The sequence below is a fragment of the Hyla sarda genome, chromosome 3, assembly GCF_029499605.1.
Source record: "Hyla sarda isolate aHylSar1 chromosome 3, aHylSar1.hap1, whole genome shotgun sequence".
In the NCBI taxonomy this organism is placed as follows: domain Eukaryota; kingdom Metazoa; phylum Chordata; class Amphibia; order Anura; family Hylidae; genus Hyla; species Hyla sarda.
The window spans coordinates 345670528-345692939 of NC_079191.1; the positions used below are offsets into that span (position 1 = coordinate 345670528).

The window sequence follows — 22412 nt, forward strand, 5'->3', positions numbered from 1 at the left end:
TGCACTGTAGTTGTAGAAATTACAAGGCAAGACACACTACTGCTTATCATTACATTGGCGAGATGCTGTTAAGTCGAACATGAGCAGCAAAAGTTGCCAGAGCAGCTTTACCAATGTAGCTGAGCATCTGGAGAGACCAGAAAAGTGCTCATTTGGAAAGCCACTGTATAGGGTAGCGCGTTAGTTCAATGCCTTCTGACACGCTAAGAACGCTGTAATCACCATTACCAGATGTTGTTCAGCTGAAATGAGATGATCCATTAGTGCATAGCACAATGTTGTGAGCAAATCAAATGCTCTATACTGTTTTAAAAATCCAAATTAAAAAGACACCCACCAGAGGATGCTGATAAAGGCGGCTTCGGAGAAGGGAGGTTAAAGGGGTACTCTGGTGGAAAACTATTTTTTTCAAATCAACTGGTGCCAGAAAGTTAAACAGATTTGTAAATTACTTCTATTAAAAAAAATGTAATCCTTCCAGAACTTGTCAGCTGCTGTATGCTCCAGGGGAAGTTATTTTCTTTTTGAATTTCTTTAGTGTCTGACCACAGTGATCTCTGCTGACACCATGTCAGGAACTGTCCAGAGCAGGAGCAAATCCCCATAGCAAATCGATCCTGATCTGGACAGTTCCTGGCATTGGGGTCAGACAGAAAGGAAATTCAAAGAGAAAAGAACTTCCTCTGTAATATACAACAGCTGATAAGCACTGGAAGGATTAAGATTTTTTTAATAGAAGTATTTTACAATTCTGTTTAACTTTCTGGAACCAGTTGATTTAAAAAAAAAAACTTTCTCACCGGAGTACCCCTTTAAGGTTTTTTTTTTTTTCTTCTATTTTTGTTAATACAAACTAATGGGTTGTATTGCTTGGCAGGATTTAGGACAGCCTAATTCTTAAAGGGTTATTCTCCTCTCATAAATTTTTATTCCCATCCTTCTCAGGCCTGTTTGCGGCTGCCAGAGGTGATCAAGAAATATTGAACATCTTAGGGGTTAATGGCGGACATCAGTGCAATCGCTGATGTCTGGCCTTACGGGTGGGTCCCCGGCTGCAGGGACCTGCAGTGCATGAAGCGGGCGCAGCTACTGTGCTCACTTCATGTACAGGAGGTACATCAATGTCCTATGTCATTAAGAGGTTAAAATGTAATATTATTGTAAGTATTATTATTAGTTAGTTCACATCAGCGTTTTTTATTTCAGTTACTCAACTCTGGAGATGCGAATGAAGGTAACATATCCCATTCATTCCTGTTGGCTTTTTTTTTTTTTTAAATCTCCATTGGATTCCATCAGAACGACAGAAGTTTAACGGAGAAAAAAATAGTGCATGTACATTTATTTTTCTCTGCTAAACTTCAGTAAACTACGGTATCCCCAACGGACCCCATTCAAGTGAATGGGGTCTGTCGGGAACCTGGCAGTGTCCATTGTGCTCCGAACTGTTTCAGGGTCCAGTCCGTGCGCAAGAGAGAGAGAAAAAAAAAAAAAAAACAGACCCTGAATGGGACAGATGCAAATGACAATGTAGACTTATGGTGCACAGGGTGGTGCTCAGCAGTATAAACCCAGTGAACGTCTTTTTTTAAAATCTACATTTACAGAAAACAAAGGGGCAAGTTTGTAGCAAGCATCTTTGTCATCAGCCTGGAAAATAAAGTTGCAGATTAATATAATTGTAAAATTGCTTACCTTGCTTTTACTTATACAAAATATATCCGCAAACCCAGATCTATTTCTGACCACTTCCTTATTTTAATTACCTGGAAATTGCCCATCTATTCCCCTATTGACCAGCGGCCTCAATAGACATAGCATGCGATGCAATAAAGCAAAAGGCTGAGTTGCTATTTCTTTTGAGGAATGTTTTATCCTTAATGACTCATTGGGAGAATGCAGGTAGGAACTGAGGCGGTGTGGACGCAGAAAGGGGATCAACAGTGGTATGTTAAATGGCATACAAGGCAGGTTTCTGTCCAGAATATACTTATAGAGGAATGACGAAAGAATCAGCTCACTGCCTATTAAAGAATTTTCTAATTTTTTTTTATGTTGCGGCCTTTTGCTTGTTTTCCCCATCATTCTGCACTTAAAGGGGTACTCCGGTGGAAATTTTTTTTTTTTTTTCCAACTGGGTCCACAAAGTTAAACAGATTTGTAAATTACTTCTATTACACAATCTTAATCCTTTCAGTACTTATTAGCTGCTGAATACTACAGAGGAAATTATTTTCATTTTGGAACACAGAGCTCTCTGCTGACATCATGACCACAGTGCTCTCTGCTGACATCTCTGTCCATTTTAAGAACTGTCCAGAGTAGGAAAAAATTCCCATAGCAAACATATGCTGCTCTGGACAGTTTCAAAAATGGACAGAGATGTCAGCAGAGAGCACTGTGGTCATGATGTCAGCAGAGAGCACTGTGTTCCAAAAAGAAAATCATTTTCTCTGTAGTATTCAGCAGCTAATAAGTACTGGAAGGATTTAATATTTTTAAAATATTTTAACGACAGTCGTTACAGGGGCCTGATGAAGCACCAAAGGGTGCGATACGGCTGTGGCCCTGACGTCTGATTCCCCCCGTAACATCTCAGCCTCCCCGTCCTTCTGTCGCTTGACCGCGATGTCACAAACCTGATCCCTTGGAACTGGTGAGCTGCTCCGCAATTTCTTTTTTCTTATGTGTGTAGATAATTTACAAATCTGTTAAACTTTCTGGCACCAGTTGATAAAAAAAATTTTTTTTCGCCGGAGTACCCCTTTAATGCTACATAATGAAAAAAAGTGAAAACAAAATGTTAGAAAACTTTGATACTGAGAAGGAAAAAAAAAACTGAAGAAAAAATGGTACATAAGTATTCAGACCCTTCACATAGTACTTATTTAAAGCACCTTTGGCAGCTATTACAGCCTCCAGTCTTCTTGGGGATGATACCACAAAGTTTACACACCTGGATTTGGGCATTTTCTGCCATTCTTCTCTGCAGATCCTCTCAAGCTCTGTAAGCTTGGATTGGGACTGGCAGTGGACACTTATATTCAGGGTGGATTAACCCTTGCTATGGCAAATAGCTGGTAAATATCATTCGGGTACAAAGCTCATTAATTGGATAGAAGTTCTGTATAAAGAAACACCATCATTTAATAAAACGAGAATGCCCCTGTAATAAGTTAACAGAAGCTACCCCTTTATTTGTTAACACAAGGTTTTTCTCTATTGGGGGAACAAGGCAGAGATGACCTCTCTCCCTCTTTCCATCACATTTTCCCTATTAAGTAAATCGCATCTAAAGTAAGACATTATGTATTTATACTGGACTATGGATATCAATATAGAATTTCTAAATTGGAATCATAGAGCCACTGAAGACCCAGCCTTTCTATACCAGGCTCTAATAAATAATTTATTAAATCATAATAAAATTTAACAGTTACTTTAACCTGTTGGGCACGAAGGGCTTACAGGTACGCCCTTGGTCCCTGGTACCGTGTTTCTCTGAAAATAAGCCCGGGTCTTATATTAATTTTAGTCCCAAAAAAAACACTAGGGCTTATTTTCAGGGTAGGGCTTATCTATTTATGGGGGGGGGCTGCAGGAGTGTGGAGGATGGGGGGGGGCTGTAGCAGTGTGGAGGATGGGGGCTGTAGCAGTGTGGAGGATGGGGGGCTGTAGCAGTGTGGAGGATGGGGGGCTGTAGCAGTGTGGAGGATGGGGGGCTGTAGCAGTGTGGAGGATGCCGCACCCCCCCCCCATCTTCCACACTGCTACAGCCCCCCATCCGCCACACTGCTACAGCCCCCCATCCTCCACACTGCTACAGCCCTCCATCCTCCACACTGCTACAGCCCTCCATCCTCCACACTGCTACAGCCCTCCATCCTCCACACTGCTACAGCCCCCCATCCTCCACACTGCTACAGCCCCCCCATCCTCCCACAGCCCCCCATCCTCCACACTGCTACAGCCCCCCCATCCTCCATACTGCTACAGCCCCCCATCCTCCACACTGCTACAGCCCCCCATCCTCCTTACTGCTACAGCCCCCGCATCCTCCTCACTGCTACAGCCCTCCATCCTCCACACTGCTACAGCCCTCCATCCTCCACACTGCTACAGCCCCCCCATCCTTCCACAGCCCCCCATCCTCCACACTGCTACAGCCCCCCCCATCCTCCACACTGCTACAGCCCCCCATCCTCCACACTGCTACAGCCCCCCATCCTCCTTACTGCTACAGCCCCCGCATCCTCCTCACTGCTACAGCCCCCCCATCCTCCTCACTGCTACAGCCCCCCCATCCTCCTCACTGCTACAGCCCCCCCATCCTCCTCACTGCTACAGCCCACCATCCTCCTCACTGCTACAGCCCCACATCCCCCTTCCCCCATCGTCCTCCACACTCCTACAGTGCCCCCCACCCCTCTGCCATAATAAACTACCGTACCTTACACCTTCATACCGTACGGAAGCTGCAGCTCTCGGCGGCGGCGGGACCTCCTTCTGTTGCTTAGCAGCCGGGGGCAGGGACACGTCCATGACCTCGGCCGTGCATACGCGCCGACGTTTTAAAGTGACATTGTCCCTGCTCCGGCTGCTAAGCAACAGAAGGAGGTCCCGCTGCAGCTTCCGTACGGTAGCCAAAGGCTGTCCAGGCATGCTGGGAGTTGTAGTTTGGCCACAGCTGGAGGCATCCTGGTTGGAAAACACTGAGATATGGGACCAGCCAAAGGAGGGGGGGGGGGGGTCGGGTACTGCGGGCATTACTGGCGGCCACTGTCCGGATCTGGACCATGGACCACCAGTTGATTACCCCTGGTCTAGGTCTTACTTTCGGGGTAGGGCTTATATTGCAGCCCACCCTGAAAATACTGCTAGGGCTTACTTTCGGGGTAGGGTTTATTTTCAGGGAAACACGGTACTTAAGGACCAAGGGCGTGGTACGCCCGTGGGAATTTCGGTCCCCGCCGTGCCGGGTGGGGACCAGGATGCCTGCTGAAATCATTCAGCAGGCATCTCGTGACAATGCCTGGGGGGTCCTGAGAACCCTCCCCCCCCCCCCCATGTCGGCGATCGTCACAAATCGACAATCAATTCAGATCGGCGATTTGTGGCGATTCCGGGCTGATCGGGTCTCTGGTGACCCCATTGCCCGGAAAATAGGGATGATCAGAGCTGTCCGATCATCCTGAAGGATAGAAGTGAGGTGGCAGGGGTGCCACCTCCTCCTATCCCCTGCAATTGGCCAATCATGACTGACCGCAGGGCAGGGGCGGGGGGTGACAGTTGAGATCCCCCGCTCTGATCCCCCCCCCCCCCCCTGGAAGCCGGGACAGAGCTGGGGAAGTTGGTGGCAGGTACCTTGGGCACACGGGGACCAGCAAGGGAGGACAGGGAGGCAAGTGGAGGCAGCGTCAGAGGCTGCTTCTAGGAGTTTCAAAACTACAGCCTTTGTCTGTCTGGGCATGCTGGGAGTTGTAGTTTTGCAACATCTGGAGGGCCACAGTTTGAAGACCACTGTGATGTTGAACAATGATGGAGACCACTGTGATGTTGAACAATGATGTTGTTTTGGGGTTGTTTTGCTGCTTCTGGCACTGGGTGCCTTAAATGTGTGCAAGACATCATGAAATCTGAGGATTACCAACGGATTTTGGGTTGCACTGTACAGCCCAGTGTCAGAAAGCTGGGTTTGCGGCCGAGATCTTGGGTCTTCCAGCAGGACAATGGCCCCAAACATATATCAAAAAGCACCCAGAAAGGGATGGCAACAAAGAGCTGGAGAGTTCTAAAGTGGCCAACAATGAGTTCAGATCTAAATCCCATTGAACACCTGTGGAGAGATCTTAAAATTGCTGTTGGGAAAAGGCGCCCTTCCAATAAGAGAGACCTGGAGCAGTTTGCAAAGGAAGAATGGTCCAACATTCCAGATGAGAGGTGTAAGAAGCTTGTTGATGGTTATAGGAAGTGACTAATTTCAGTTTTTTTCCAAAGGGTGTGCTGCCAAATATTAAGTTAAGGGTGCCAGTAATTTTGTCCAGACCATTTTTGGAGTTTGATGGGACATTATGTCCAATTAGCTTTTTTCCTCCCTTTTTTTGGTTTAGTTCCAATACACAAAAAGGGAATAAACATGTGTACAGCAAAACATGTGTTACTTCAATCCTTTTCTGTGATAAATACTTTACTTTCTTGAAAAATGTCAGGGGTACCAACATTTATGGCCATGACTGTAACTACAACTCCCAGCATGCACTGTCTGTCCCCCCCCCCCCCCTCCATGTGAATATACAGGGTGCATTCACATGGTTGGGGGTTTACAGCAAGTTTCCCTTTTCAAGTTAGAGATTCAGCAAATTTTCCGCTGCAGTGGGAAACTCTCTGTAAACCCCCGCCCGTGTGAATGTACCCTAGAAACACTTCACTCCACTAACACTAAAGAGCAAATCACTACATATACACCAAACCCTTACACTGTCGCGCCCGCCCCCCTCCCCCCCCCCCCCCATAAAAATTTAAAACGTCTTGTACGTCAGTTTTTCCAAAACGGAGCCTCCAGCTGATGCAAAATAACAACTCCCATTATTGCCGGACAGCCATTGACTGTCCAGGGATGTTGGGAGTTTTGCAGCAGCAGGAGGCACCCTGTTTGGGGAAAACTGATGTACAGTATTTTTGGTGGAGGAGGCAAGTGTAACTGGGTACACCCCTATGAAAATCCCTAATTTAGGCCTCAAGTGCACATGACGCTCTCTCACTTCGGAGCCCTGTCGTATTTCAAGGCAACAATTTAGGGCCACATATGGTGAATCTCTGTACTCTGGAGAAATTGCGCTACAAATTTTGGGGGGCTTTTTCTCCTTTTACCTCTTTTGAAAATGTAAAGTTGGGGTCTACACCAGCATGTTAGCATAAAAATGTTTTATTTCTTACACTAACATTCTGGTGTTGCCCCATACTTTTCATTTTCATTAGAGGTAAAAGGAAAAAAAAGACCCACAAAATGTATAACACAATTTCTCCTGAGTACCGAAATACTCCATATATGGAGGTAAGGGGCTCTGCGGGCGCACAACATGGCTCAGGAGTGAGAGCGCACTATGTACATTTGAGGCCTAAACTGGTGATTTGCACAGGGGTGGCTGCTGGTTACAGAGGTTCTGACGTAAACACAAAAAAATAAATACCCACATGTGACCCCATTTCGGAAACTACACCCCTCATGAAACGTAACAAGGGGTATAGTGAGCATTTACGCCCCACAGGTGTCCGACAAATTTTTGAACAGTGGTTCGTGAAAATGAAAAATGTAATTTTTCATTTGCACAGCCCACTGTTACAAAGATCTGTCAAACGCCAGTGGGGTGTAAATGTTCACTGCACCCCTTGTAATGTTCCATGAGGGGTGTAGTTTCCGTAAGGAGGTCACATGTGGGGGGGCACTGTTCTGGCACCATGTGGGCTTTGTAAACGCACATGGCCCCAGACTTCTATTCCAACAAAATACTGTCTCCAAAATTCCATTGTTGCTCCTTCCATTCCATTCCATCCAGCATTGTAGTGCACCCACAGAGCACTTTACATCCACATATGAGATATTTCCTTACTCGAGAGAAATGGGGTTTCAAATTTTGGAGGACATTTTCACCTATTACCCCATGTAAAAATGAAAAATTTGGGGTAAAATCAACATTTTAGTAAAAATGTTTTTAATTTTCGTCCAACTTTATTGAAAATGTGTCAAACACCTGTGGGGTGTTAAGGCTCACTGTACCACTTGTTACATTCCTTGAGGGGTTTAGTTTCCCAAATAGTATGCCATGTGGGGTGTTTTTTGCTGTTCTGGCACCATGGGGGCTTCCTAAATGCGACATACCCCGCAAAAAACGAAATTCGCTGTCCAAAATCCCATTGTCGCTCCGTCTCTTCTGAGTCCTCTAGTGCACCCACAGAGCACTTTACATCCACATATGAAGTATTTACTTACTCGAGAAAAATTGGGTTACAAATTTTGGGGGGCTTTTTCTCCTTTTACCCCTTGTAAAAATAAAAAATATGGGTCTACAAGAACATGTTAGTGTAAAAAATGCTGATTTTGAATTTTTTGCCTCCATTTTTTCTGCTATTCCTGTGAAACACCTAAAGGGTTAACAAACTTTCTGAATCTCATTTTGAATACGTTGCGGGGTGCAGTTTTCATAATGGGGTCCATAATGGGGTATTTCTAACATAAAGACCCTCAAATTCACTTCAAAACTGAACTGGTCCCTGAAAAATTAAGATTTTGAAATTGCTGCTATACTTTAACCTCCCTGGCGGTATGATTCTGTCTGGAAATTTGTACCAAAAGTGGTACAATTTTTTTAACTGAATTTCACATCTCCCTCCGCCCATTTCACATCTCCCCTGTCACATTCCCCCTCCCTTGTCACATCCCCCGTCACATTCTCCCCCCTCCTTGTCACATTCTCCCCCCTCTTTGTCACATTCTTCCCCCTTGTCACATTCTCCCCCCCCTGTCACATTCCCCCCCTTGTCACACATTCCCCCCCCTTTCACATTCCCCCCCCCTTTGTCACATTCCCCCCTTTGTCACATTCATCCCCCCCCCCCCCTTCTCACCTTGTCCTGCAGCAAATACACTAGGTTTGCCGGGCAGATTTCAAACCTAGTGTATTTGCTGCAGAACAAGTCCTTTCCCCTTCAGCCAATCACAGGCTTTACACCACTGCGGCCTGTGATTGGCTGAAAAGGGAAAGGTCCTAGAAGATGAATAGTGAAGAGAGGACACCCCGGACCGCACGGAGGGGAACGGCATCTGCAGGGACCGGGATTAGGTGAGCAAAAGTTTTTTTATTTTACTACTTCTTCCTTTTACACTTAGCTCAGTGTTTTTCTAACAGGGTGCCTCCAGCTGTTGTGAAACTACTACTCCCAGCATGCCCGGACAGCCTTTGGCTGTTCGGGCATGCTGAGAGTTGTAGTTTTGCAACAGCTGGAGGCCCCCTGGTAGGGAAACACTGACTTTTAGTATTTTTCTTTACCTGCTTTGGCCGGCCCCCCGCAACGGGAGCCGACCAGAGCAGATAATCGCATGTTTTCCCGGGGGCCGCATCGCTATATCGCATTGCTTTTGTGATATATCGTGCAGCCCGGCCGGGAACTCTGTAATTCTACCCCGAGCGTGACTCGGGGTTACCGATCCTGGCTGGGAAAATTAACCCCGAGTCACGCTCGGGAATACCGCTCAGGAGGTTAAAGCCTCTGATGTCTTCAAAAAGTAAAAACATGTCAACTTTATGATGCAAACATAAAGTAGACATATTGTATATGTGAATCAATATATAATTTATTTGGAATGTCTATTTTCCTTACAAGCAGAGTGCTTCAAAGTTATAAAAATGCAACATTTTAAAAATTTTCATGAAATTTTGGAATTTTTCACCAAGAAATGATGCAAGTATTGACAAAAATTTACCACTAACATAAAGTAGAATATGTCACGAAAAAACAGTCTTGGAATCAAATTCATAAGTATAAGCATACCAGAGTTATTAATGCTTAAAGTGACAGTGGTCAGAATTGTAAAAAATCCCTACGGTCAAAATGGGCTCAGTCCCCAAGGGGATAATTCACATGCATGACCCACTTATGGATGAAAATTTTTAGTGTGCTAGAATGCTTCCCAATTATAACATGTATAGGAGCTGAAAAATTCAGATTGACTGTCCATCAAAAATCATTCAGAAAATGCTGACACAGAGTACTTCAAAATGGAGGCACATACCACAAGTGCCCCCTTTAAGCAATCTTTAGGGAGAAACTCGTGGCTAAAGTATGAAAGATATGTATGTATATTTGTTTGAATGCAATACATTTATTTATTGCTTACAAATTGGAAACTCATAGGGGAAGGACTGTATTAAGACTGTATTACTTCTTGTTTGAGTCTGTGTCTCAGATACAACTTGTACTATTTTTATTTTAGATGGTGAATGCAGAAGATCATTCACTTGCACATTGCCAATGACAGCCTCCTCTCTTCTTTACTCTAATTACTTTCTCAGACTTTTCTCATGCTTCCCTTCTCTACCTGAATTCCTTCCTTCATTCTATCCAACACTATTTACTATTTTAAACCTTCAAATGCTCACTTTTAGAGGTACTGCAGCCAGAATGTCAATGGATTGTGTGCCGTCTAGAAGTAGACGACACACTCCTGACTGTGCAGGACAGGATCCCGTTCAGGAGGTCTCAGGGGCCCCCAGCGGTGGGACCCCCATGATCAGCTACTTATCCCCTATCCTGTAGATTGGGGATCAGTGAATTCTGGCTGCAGTACCCCTTTAAAACTTACCTCCTATGACAAACCTTTAACCATCCATAAGGTCCACAACTTGGTATCCAACTCTGCCTTTATTTGCCATGTCTACCGCTCCTACCTTTCTTCCTTGCATTTATTGCTTACAAATTGGAAGCTCATAGGGGAAGGACTGTATTACTTCTCTGTACCAAACTCTGGTTTGAGTCTGTGTCTCAGATACAACTTGTACTATTTTTATTTTAGATGGTGAATGCAGAAGATCAGAAGCAGGAGCACTGGAGAGGAGTGGAATGGGAGTAAACAGGAGTCCAAATGGTGTGACGTATACTGGTTCTTGGAAAAATGACATGGTAGTTTGCTCTGAATAGTTTCCAGTCACCTTTATTTTGATGGCAGAATTATTTCTTATATACAATAATACTAGCAGCTAAATTATGCAATCCAGACAATAGTCAAGGCCGTGGATGTTGTCATGGCTTTCTGACTACCACATCTCCTTGTTCAACCCTGTGAGGAAGCATTATTAGATAGATTTCTCCTACCTAAATATTATTGAGCATTATATATAAATTCACTTGTATCTCGTGCTTTAACACAGATGCATGGGCTTGGAAAGCTGGAACATCCTTCAGGAGCAATATATGAAGGGGAATTCATTGACAACAAGTTTCATGGGAAAGGTACTTACACATTTCCCAATGGAGCTCGCTATACTGGAGATTTTACAGAGAATAAGTAAGTTGACTTCAGCTCTGCTTTTATCTCTTTTTATTAGTCATTTGCATTAGTATATCACAATTAAAGTCCTCACACAGCGCCAAAGTGCAAACGTATAAGGGTGCATTCACACCACATTTTTGCAATACAGTTCCCGTATACTTTTCAATGTGAAAACCGCATGGAACCGTATTGAAAACCGTATGCATTGACTCTCCATTGAAAACAGTATGCCAAAAGATGCATCAGGTTGTGTCCGTTTTGCATCCTGTACGGTTTTGTCAGTTTTTTTCACGTACCCAAAACCGTAGTCTACCACGGTTTTTGGTCCGGGTGAAAAACTGTATTAAACCGTATACGTTTTTTTTTTTTTACATGGGAGTCAATGGGAACCGTACAGAACTGTATGTGCATACTGTTCCATCCGGTTTTCACCATACGTTTTTTGACTTTGCACAGTTTTTTTTTCTTGGAATTTCAATCAAACAAGTGAAACTTTATTTAAAATGGAGTGAAAAGTTAAAAACTTAGAAGTTTTTTTTCTTAAAAAACGGATGCAACCGGACATCATTTTTCAAACCGTATACGGTTTTTAACTGTATACGGGTTGAAATTTGTACACACGTTTTGATACAGTTTAGTCAGGTTTTGAGGAATAAGTTTTTCATCAAAAACCTGATACAGAAACTGTATTGCAAAAAACGTGGTGTGAATGCACCCTAAATAATAAAGAGAAATCAGGCTTAGGACATTTACTTTGTAAAACAATGTTCAGTACCAGAGTATTCTGGAGATCAGAATCATTGTCATCCAGCAAGCATTGAACCTGTGTTGTATACAGTTCTCTTTAAAAGGGGATTTCCAGACTCATCTTTTGAGATAATGTGCACCTTCATTTATAATTTTGTCACTTCCTCAAGTTTTATCTGCAAGTACAGTTTTTTTCTATGAGTCTGGTCCCTAGAATTGGAGGCTTCTTTAAATAGCATGGTCTTTTGTTTTTACCCTCTTCACACTTTCATTAACATAATATGTACTATTCTTAGCTCTAATGCCTGTACACAAGAGCACTACATTAGCCACTTAATGAACACTATTCGTCTTGTTCACATCACTGTGCATAGATCTGAATTTCACATTGTTTAAGCATTATCTCAAAAACAGATTGAAGGTTACTGTAAGGCTAGGTTTCCACTTGTTTTTTTGTTGCAAGAAAGCCAATAAAAACGCACATCCTGCCGCATGGCGTTTTTTTTTTTTTTTTTTAAACGCAGCAGCCAGATGTTAGCTGCAAGTCAATATAAGACGACTTTTTAACCCCGAAAAATGTTCTCAAAAGTCGGGGGTCGTCTTATACGCTGGGTGCTGCATTCGGCCAGGACACCTGGTGTATGGATTATCCATACCCCGGACGTCCCAGCAGAAATTAACTTCCCCCGTCACATTTGGGACACAAAGATGTCCCTGTTACCTTTCTGCGGCCCCGCATTAACTTTAAAAACACAGGCCGCCCATAGGAACGGAGGAGCAGAGCATCGAGGAGGAGGACGCGCGCTGGTCGGCATGGTAAATTATCAGCTACACGTCAGCTTCGGTGTTCCGATCACCGCTCCTCCGGTCCCGGGACCTACTGCTATGGCCTATAGGCCATAGCAGTAGGTCGTGACCCCTGACCGGAGGACCGGTGGACAGAACACTGCAGTGGGGCAGTACATAGACATACAGCCTCCAGCCATACACTTTATATGGCTGAAGGCTGTATGTCTGTGGGGGAACTATACTGCCAACCTAATGTTGGGGAACTACATCCTAATGTGGGGGAACTATACTGCCAACCTAATGTGGAGGAACTACAACCTAATCTGGTGGAAACTATACTGCCCACCTAATGTGGGGGAGCTACATCCTAATGTAGTGGAAACTATACTGCCAACCTAATGTGGGGGAACTACATCCTAATGTGGGGGAACTATACTGCCAACCTAATGTGGAGGAACTACAACCTAATCTGGTGGAAACTATACTGCCAACCTGATGTGGGGGAACTACAACCTAATGTGGGGGAAACTATACTGCCAACCTAATGTGGGGGAACTTCAACCTAATGTGGGTAAAACTATACTGCCTACCTAATGTGGGGGAACTATACTGCCAACCTAATGTGGGGGAACTATACTGCCAACCTAATGTGGGGGAACTACAACGTAATGTGGGGGGAACTATACTGCCAGCCTAATCTGGGGGAACTATACTGCCAACCTAATGTGGGGGAACTACAACCTAATAAGGGGGAACTATACTGCCAACCTAATGTGGGGGAACTAAAACCTAATATGGGGGAACTATACTGCCAACCTAATGTTGGGGGAACTATGCTGACAACCTAATGTGGGAGAACTATGCTGACAACCAAATGTGGGGGAACTATGCTGACAACCTAATGCGGGGGAACTATGCTGACAACCTAATGTGGGGGGAACAATACTGCCAACTTAATATGGGGGAACTATGCTGACAACCTAATGTGGGGGAACTATGCTGACAACCTAATGTGGGGGAACTATGCTGACAACCTAATGTGGGGGAACTATGCTGACAACCTAATGTGGGGGAACTATGGTAACAACCTAATGTGGGGGGAACTATGCTGACAACCTAATGTGGTGGAACTATGCTGACAACCTAATGTGGGGAAACTATGCTGACAACCTAGTGTGGGGGGAACTATGCTGACTACCTAGTGTGGGGGAACTCTGCTGACAACCTAGTGTAGGGGGGGAACTATGCTGACAACCTAATGTGGGGGAACTATGCTGACAACCTAATGTGGGGGAACTATGCTGACAACCTAATGTGGGGGGAACTATGCTGCCTACCTAGTGTGGGGGAACTATGCTGACAACCTAGTGTGGGGGAACAATGGTAAGGTACCGTATTGCGGTAGAGGGGTAGTCTTATACTGTGGTTCCAACCAATCACAACTCTCTGGGGGAAATATGAATAGGTGTATATATACGTCAGTGCAGGGGACCATAGAAGAGCGACCGGGAGCCCGCCCACATCTATACATTAAACAGGACGATGGCAGCGAGTGTGAGAGGAGACACCCGCTGTGATATTTTCTTAATTACAGGTACTACTGCTCCCAACATGGAGCACACTGCTCCATGCTGGGAGCTGTAGTACCTGCAGTAAGGGACAGATTGCAGCAAGTGTCACTCCTGACACCTGTTGCAATCCTCCTAATGTGAATTTCGGGACTCAGCTGGGCTCACGGCTACAGAGCCGGGAGAACACCTGATGCTGAGCATTAGATATACTGGCCAGCAAGAACTTATAGGGAGCCTGCAATTTGTATACAGTATACACATTGCTGGCTCATTTAACCCCTAGCTGAGCTGTTCGCTATGCGCCAGCCCAGCAAGGAAAGAGTTAACTTACACTGCTGGGCAGTGTAGGTTAACCCTTTGGGCAGTATACAGAAGTACAGCTATCTATAGATAGCTGTATATAGTGTATACAGAAGAGGAGATCCCCTTACCTCCCTCGCTCCCTGTCCCTGTCAGGTCAGTGTAGCTCCGCCCCCTAGAGATTATGTAATTAGGGGGCAGGGCTACAGACGGGAGGCAGAGTGGTAAGTATGTGGCTCTGTTCACATTGTACGTTTTGTATAATGTGAACAGACCCTTAGCTGTTGCTAAACTACAACTCCCAGCATGCCCAGACAGGTAGTTTTGCAACAATTGGAGGCTCTCTGTTTGGGAAGACATTGCATTTTGGGCGCTCTCCCCAGCAGAGAGCACCAAAAATGTCCTAACCCATTTTTTGTGTTTTTTTTTTTTTCTTCTCGTTTCAGATCCGTGTATGCAGAGAATGGCAGCGGATTCGGTGGATTACTGCGATAAACTAGATTATTTTTCTTTTAATAAAATGGCTAGCAAGTGCTGTGGTGGAGTGTTTTTTAAAATAAAATAATTTTTTCAATGTGTCATGTTTTTTTTTTTTTTAAACAAATTTTCGAGCTTAGTAATGGAAGCCATCTTTTTGACAGAATCCATAACTAAGCCGGGGCTTAGCCTTAGCCCCAAAAACAGCTAGTGCTAACCCTCAATTATTACCCCAGTACCCACCGCCACAGGGGTGCCAGTAAGAGCCGGTACCAACAGGTGCAGGGCATAAAAAAATGGCGCTCTGGACCTAGGTAACAGGCTGACATTATTAAGTCTGGGGAGAGCCAATAACAATGGTCCTCGCACACCCTGGTAACGTTAGACTGTTGCTGCTTGGTTGGTATCTGGCTGAGAGTAAAAATACGGGGAACCCTATGTGCTTTTTTCATAAATAAATAAATAAATCAATAAAAAAAGGCAATGAGTCCGTATTTTTATTCTCAGCCAGATACCAACCAAGCAGCAACAGCCTGACGTTACCTGGGTGGGCAAGCACCATTGTTACTGGCCCTCCCCAGCGTAAATAACGCCAGCCTGTTACCGCCTGGGCCCAGGAGCGCCATTTTTGACACTCCGGGCCTGTTGATACCGTCTCTTCCTGGTACCCCTGTGGCGGTGGTTACCGGGGTAATAATTGGGGGTTAGCGCTAGCGGTTTTTGGGGGTGACACTAAGCCCCTGCTTAGCAATGGATTCCGTCAATAAGATGGCTTCCACTACTAAGCCTGCAAATTCAATTAAAAAAAAACATGACACATTGGATGAATTATGTGTCGTGTTTTTTTAAATTGAATTTTCAGACTTTGTAGTGGAAGCCATCTTATTGACAGAATCCATAACTAAGCCGGGGCTTAGCGTTAGCCCAATAAACAGCTAGCACTAACCCTCAATTATTACCCCGGTACCCACTGCTGCACGGGTGCAGGTAAGAGCCGTTACCAACAGTTCCGGGGCATCAAAAATGGCACTCTGGGCCTAGGTAACAGGCTGGCGTTATTTAGGCTGGAGAGGGCCAATAACAATGGTCCACCCTGGTAACGTTAGGCTGTTGCTGCTTGGTTTGTATCTGGCTGAGAATAAAAATATGGGGAACCCTATTCATTTTTCTTTTTTTCATAAATAAATTTAAAAAAACGCATAGGGTCCGTATTTTTATTCTCAGCCAGATACCAATCAACCAGCAACAGCCTTACGTTACCAGGGTGGGCAAGCACCATTGTTACTTGTCCTCCCCAGCCTAAATAACGCCAGTGTGTTGCCACCTAGGCCCAGGAGCGCCATATTTGACGCTCTAGGCCTGTTGGTACCGTCTCTTCCCGTCACCCCTGTGGCGGTGGGTACCGGGGTTATATTTGGGGGCTAGCACTAGCTGTTTTTGGGGCTAACTCTAAGCCCCTGCTTAGTAATGGATTCTGTCAATAAGATGGTTTCCACTACTAAGCCTGAAAATTAAATTTAAAAAAAACACGACACATTGGAAAAATTATTTTATTTAAAAAAACACTCCCCCAGAGCCCTCTTTAACCATTTTATTAAAGGGAAAAAAAATCTAGTTCATCGCAGTAATCCACAGAATCCGCCGCAATCCTCTGCATACACGGATCTGAAACAAGAGAGGAAAAAAGAAACACAAAAAATGGGTTAGGACATTTTTGGCACTCTCCGCTTGGGAGAGCGCCCAAAAAGCAATGTCTTCCCAAACAGAGAGCCTCCAATTGTTGCAAAACTACAACTCCCAGCATGACCAGACAACCTTTTGGCTGTCTGGGCATGCTGGGAGTTGTAGTTTACCAACAGCTGGAATCTCCCTGTCTGGGAAGACACTGGCAGAAGGGTCTGTTCACATGTGAACAGAGCCTCATACTTACCACTCTGCCTCCCGTCTGTAGCTCCACCCCGATGACGTCATCACTAGGGGTGGAGCTACATGGACACGGCAGGGACAGGGAGCGAGGGAGGTAAGGTGATCTCCACTTCTGTATACACTACGGGGGAGATTTATCAAATCCTGTGCACAGGGAAAGTAGAGTAGTTGCCTATAGCATCCAATTAGATCGCGTCTTTCTGAAAAAAGAAGGAAGGAATCTGATTGGTTGCTATGGGTAACTGCACCACTCTTCCTCTACACAGGTTTTGATAAATGTCCCCCTATATACATACTATCTATAGATAGCTGTATATAGTGTATACCACCCAAAGGGGCTATAGGAGCAGGGAGTCCTGTCAGTGTAGTGACAGGATTCCTGGTTCATGTATAGTATACACTGGTACACTATGCCCCCTGTATACTATATGGCCGGGGGAGGTGAGTAGTGATGCTATACATCACTCCTCATATCCTTACACTCTGTGGACCTGGTGCTCAGCATCCGACCCCCAGAGTGGTACCCTGAAGGCAGTGAGAAAACTGCAACAGGGGACAAATTTGGCTGTTTCCACACACCAGGGAAAACGCCAGAAAAACTGCCAAAACGCAGGAAAAATCAGTGGCAGTTTTTCTCGCGTTTTTGCTGAGGGTTTTTTAGGTGTAAAAAAAAAACAAAAGAAGTGGAAACCTAGCCTAAAAATATTAATATTTCAAAACATTACCACAGACATCTAGAGAATAATGAAGAACACACTTTATTAAAGCTATATGCATTTAGTAAACATATAGGTATTTTTGTTTACTAGAAAACCAGCAAGAACTGATATCCCAAAAATAAAGCTTTGTAAAAAAAATATAGTGTCATATACAGTATAGTGACATATATGGATAAATGGGGGGAGGGGGCTGATCACGTACCTGCTTATAGCAGATATAGAGCTTGTTATCCCTAGCCATTAAGTATGCATGCTCCCTTTCCTAGTACAGTGCACACATGCCGCACACTGTATAATGCTGTCCCTGCCCATCTGACTATATAGCTAGACCATTAGATGAGCTAACAACCTCTATATCTCTGGAATGGGGAGGCCGATCACCATACTATAAACAGGTATGTGATTAGCCCCCCTCAGCGACCACAGGTATTATTATACGTTACTATAAAGAAAACTTTTGACATGTCACAAATATGTCAAAAGATGAGCCAAGAGAAGCACTCGGCTAAGTGCTTCTGTCCCTGGTTCGCTGCAGAAGGTGGGCTTTCTAGACTTACTATAGAATCTATGATTATGACTACTACTATTACAATTGAATCCTGCAAACAAAACTTAACCTTTTCTTAAACAGACCAATCATAATCACCAGTAGACTACATTTGGTCTATTAAGGTCTATAAAAAGTACCACACTATACGTCACTAATATACATATTTTTGCGGGTAGTAGTGCATGCAGGAAAAGTAGTGCATGCAGAACAAAGAAATTGTACACAAACATACAGGGGGACAAAAAACAGGTCCAAACTAACAGTCTTTTGGCAATTTTAACATAATGGAAGCCTATGGGTGTAACACAGCATAGGTTTAGGTTAAAACATTAAATTTTGCTACCAATGTACTGTTGTAGTATAAACGTATCTACCAATGTACTGCTGTGGTATAGATGTAAACCAGCGCTAAGGATCTGTTCACATCAGAGAACAGAAGCCTATCATCGTGAGACTAAAGGGGTATTCTTTCTACTCCAACCCTAGACATCGTTTCCCCTATCTAAAGCATCAGGGATAAGATGTCTGATCGTGGGGGTCCCGCCGCTGGGGAACCCGCAAACTCTGCTGCGGCACCCTAGACATCCGGTGCACGGAGCGAACTTCGCTCCGTGCCGGATGAATGACGATGCTGGGCAGAGGCTTGTGACGTTACAGCCATGCCCCCTCAATTCATGTCTGACGGCGGTCTGCGATCAGACATCTTATCCCCTATCCTTTGGATAGGGGATAAGATGTCTAGGGACGGAGTACCCCTTTAACCCCTTAACGACCACGGACGTAAATGTACGTCCTGGGTTGGCGGGACTTCCCGCACCAGGACGTACATTTACGTCATGTGTATGACCGCGAGCATCGGAAGGGTGCTGGCGTCATAGACGGCAGGTTCCGGCTGCTAGCCGCAGACGGGGACTTGCCCGTAATGGCCGACATCTGCGATCCCACGGATGTCCGCCATTAACCCCTCCGATGCCGTGATCAATACAGATCACAGCATCTGCGGCATTGCGGCACTTTGATTGGATGATCGGATCGCCCGCAGCGCTGTCGCGGGGATCCGATCTTCCAACATGGCGGCCGGAGGTCCCCTCACCTGGCTCCGGCCGTCTCCCGGGGTCTTCTGCTCTGGTCTGCGATCGAGCAGACCAGAGCAGAAGATCACTGATAATACTGAGCAGTGCTGTGTCCTATACATAGCACTGCACAGTATTATCAATCAAAGGATTGCTATAGATGAAAAATCCCTTCCCACAGTAAAAAATGAAAATTGTCCGTTTTTCCCATTTTACCCCCAAAAAGCGTAAACATTTTTATTTTATAAACATATTTGGTATCGCGGCGTCCGAACTATCAAAATATAATGTTAATGATCCCGTACGGTGAATGGCGTAAAAGTAAAAAATTAAAGTCCAAAAATGCTGCTTTTTTGTCACATTTTATTTTAAAAAAATTACTAAAAAATGATGTAAAAGTTTTATATATGCAAATGTGGTATTGAAAAAAAGTACAGATGACGGCGCAAAAAATTAGCCCCATACCGCCCTATATACGGAAAAATTAAAAGGTTATAGGTGGTCAAAATAGGGCGATTTTAGATTACTGATTTTTTACAAAAAGTTTTATATTTTTTTGAAGCGGTACAAAAATATAAAAGTATCTAGCCATGGGTATGATTTTAATTGTATTGACCCACAGAATAAAGAACACATGTCATTTTTACTGTAAAGTGTACAGTGTGAAAACAAAACCCTCCAAAATGTGCAAAATTTTGCTCTTCATTTAAATTTCCTGGTTTTTTGGTTCGCCGTACATTTTATGGTAAAATAAGAGGTTTCATTACAAAGTACAATTGGTCACGCAAAAAACAAGCCCTTATATGGATCTGTAGATGGAAAAATAAAAGAGTTATGGATTTTAGAAGGCGAGGAGGAAAAAACGAAAACGCAAAAATAAAATTGGCCTGGTCCTTAAGGTGAAAATGGACTTGGTCATTAAGGGGTTTAAGGAGTGAAAATCCTCCCTTGCTACCAAAAAAGCTTACCTGAATGAAACAGTTGTTATGTCACAGCAGTTACCTGATAGGAACCCATTTGTGATGTCACATCAGCTTATCTGACAATAACACACTTGTAATGTCGCAGCAGCTTATCTGACAGTAACACACTTGTGATGTCACATCAGCTTATCTGACAGTAACACACTTGTGATGTCACATCAGCTCATCTGACAGTAACAAACTTGTGATGTCACATCAGCTCATCTGACAATAACACAATTGTGATGTCACATCAGCTCATCTGACAGTAACAAACTTGTGATGTCACAGCAGCTTATCTGACAGTAACACACTTGTGATGTCACAGAAGCTTATCTGACAGTAGCACACTTGTAATGTCGCAGCAGCTTATCTGACAGTAACACACTTGTGATGTCACAGCAGCTTATCTGACAGTAACACACTTGTGATGTCACATCAGCTCATCTGACAGTAACAAACTTGTGATGTCACAGCAGCTTATCTGACAGTAACACACTTGTGATGTCGCAGCAGCTTATCTGACAGTAACACACTTGTGATGTCACAGCAGCTTATCTGACAGTAACACACTTGTGATGTCACATCAGCTTATCTGACAATAACACACTTGTGATGTCACATCAGCTCATCTGACAGTAACACACTTGTGATGTCACATCAGCTTATCGGAAAGTAGCACACTTGTGATGTCACAGCAGCTTATCTGACAGTAACACACTTGTGATGTCACATCAGCTCATCTGACAGTAACACATTTGTGATGTCACATCAGCTTATCTGACAATAACACACTTGTGATGTCACATCAGCTCATCTGAAAGTAACACACTTGTGATGTCACATCAGCTCATCTGAAAGTAACACACTTGTGATGTCACATCAGCTCATCTGACAGTAACACACTTGTGACGTCACATCAGCTCATCTGACAGTAACACATTTGTGATGTCACATCAGCTTATCTGACAGTAACACACTTGTGATGTCACATCAGCTCATCTGACAGTAACAAACTTGTGATGTCACAGCAGCTTATCTGACAGTAACACACTTGTGATGTCGCAGCAGCTTATCTGACAGTAACACACTTGTGATGTCACAGCAGCTTATCTGACAGTAACACACTTGTGATGTCACATCAGCTTATCTGACAATAACACACTTGTGATGTCACATCAGCTCATCTGACAGTAACACACTTGTGATGTCACATCAGCTTATCGGAAAGTAGCACACTTGTGATGTCACAGCAGCTTATCTGACAGTAACACACTTGTGATGTCACATCAGCTCATCTGAAAGTAGCACACTTGTGATGTCACAGCAGCTTATCTGACAGTAACACATTTGTGATGTCACATCAGCTCATCTGACAATAACACACTTGTGATGTCACAGCAGCTTATCTGACAGTAACACACTTGTGATGTCACATCAGCTTATCTGACAGTAACACACTTGTGATGTCACATCAGCTCATCTGACAGTAACACACTTGTGATGTCACATCAGCTCATCTGAAAGTAGCACACTTGTGATGTCACAGCAGCTTATCTGACAGTAACACACTTGTGATGTCGCAGCAGCTTATCTGACAGTAACACACTTGTGATGTCACAGCAGCTCATCTGACAGTAACACACTTGTGATGTCGCAGCAGCTTATCTGACAGTAACACACTTGTGATGTCACATCAGCTCATCTGACAATAACACACTTGTGAAGTCACATCAGCTTATCTGACAGTAACACACTTGTGATGTCACATCAGCTTATCTGACAGTAACACACTTGTGATGTCACATCAGCTCATCTGACAGTAACACACTTGTGATGTCACATCAGCTTATCTGAAAGTAGCACACTTGTGATGTCACATCAGCTCATCTGAAAGTAGCACACTTGTGATGTCACAGCAGCTTATCTGACAGTAACACACTTGTGATGTCACATCAGCTCATCTGAAAGTAGCACACTTGTGATGTCGCAGCAGCTTATCTGACAGTAACACACTTGTGATGTCGCAGCAGTTTATCTGACAGTAACACACTTGTGATGTCGCAGCAGCTTATCTGACAGTAACACACTTGTGATGTCACAGAAGCTTATCTGACAGTAACACACTTGTGATGTCACATCAGCTCATCTGACAATAACACACTTGTGATGTCACAGCAGCTTATCTGACAATAACACACTTGTGATGTTACATCAGCTCATCTGAAAGTAACACACTTGTAATGTCACA

General features: G+C 44.1%; 1 protein-coding gene across 2 annotated transcripts in view; it reads left to right on the forward strand.

Annotated features, from left to right (window-relative positions):
* MORN2 (MORN repeat containing 2) overlaps positions 1-22412 on the forward strand; it is a 56118-nt gene that overhangs the window by 17571 nt on the left and 16135 nt on the right. For both annotated transcript variants that reach the window (XM_056567460.1, XM_056567461.1), the window contains exons 3-4: positions 10571-10677; positions 10926-11062. In XM_056567460.1, coding sequence (XP_056423435.1) covers positions 10571-10677; positions 10926-11062 — 244 coding nt within the window. The remainder of the gene's footprint in view (positions 1-10570; positions 10678-10925; positions 11063-22412) is intronic.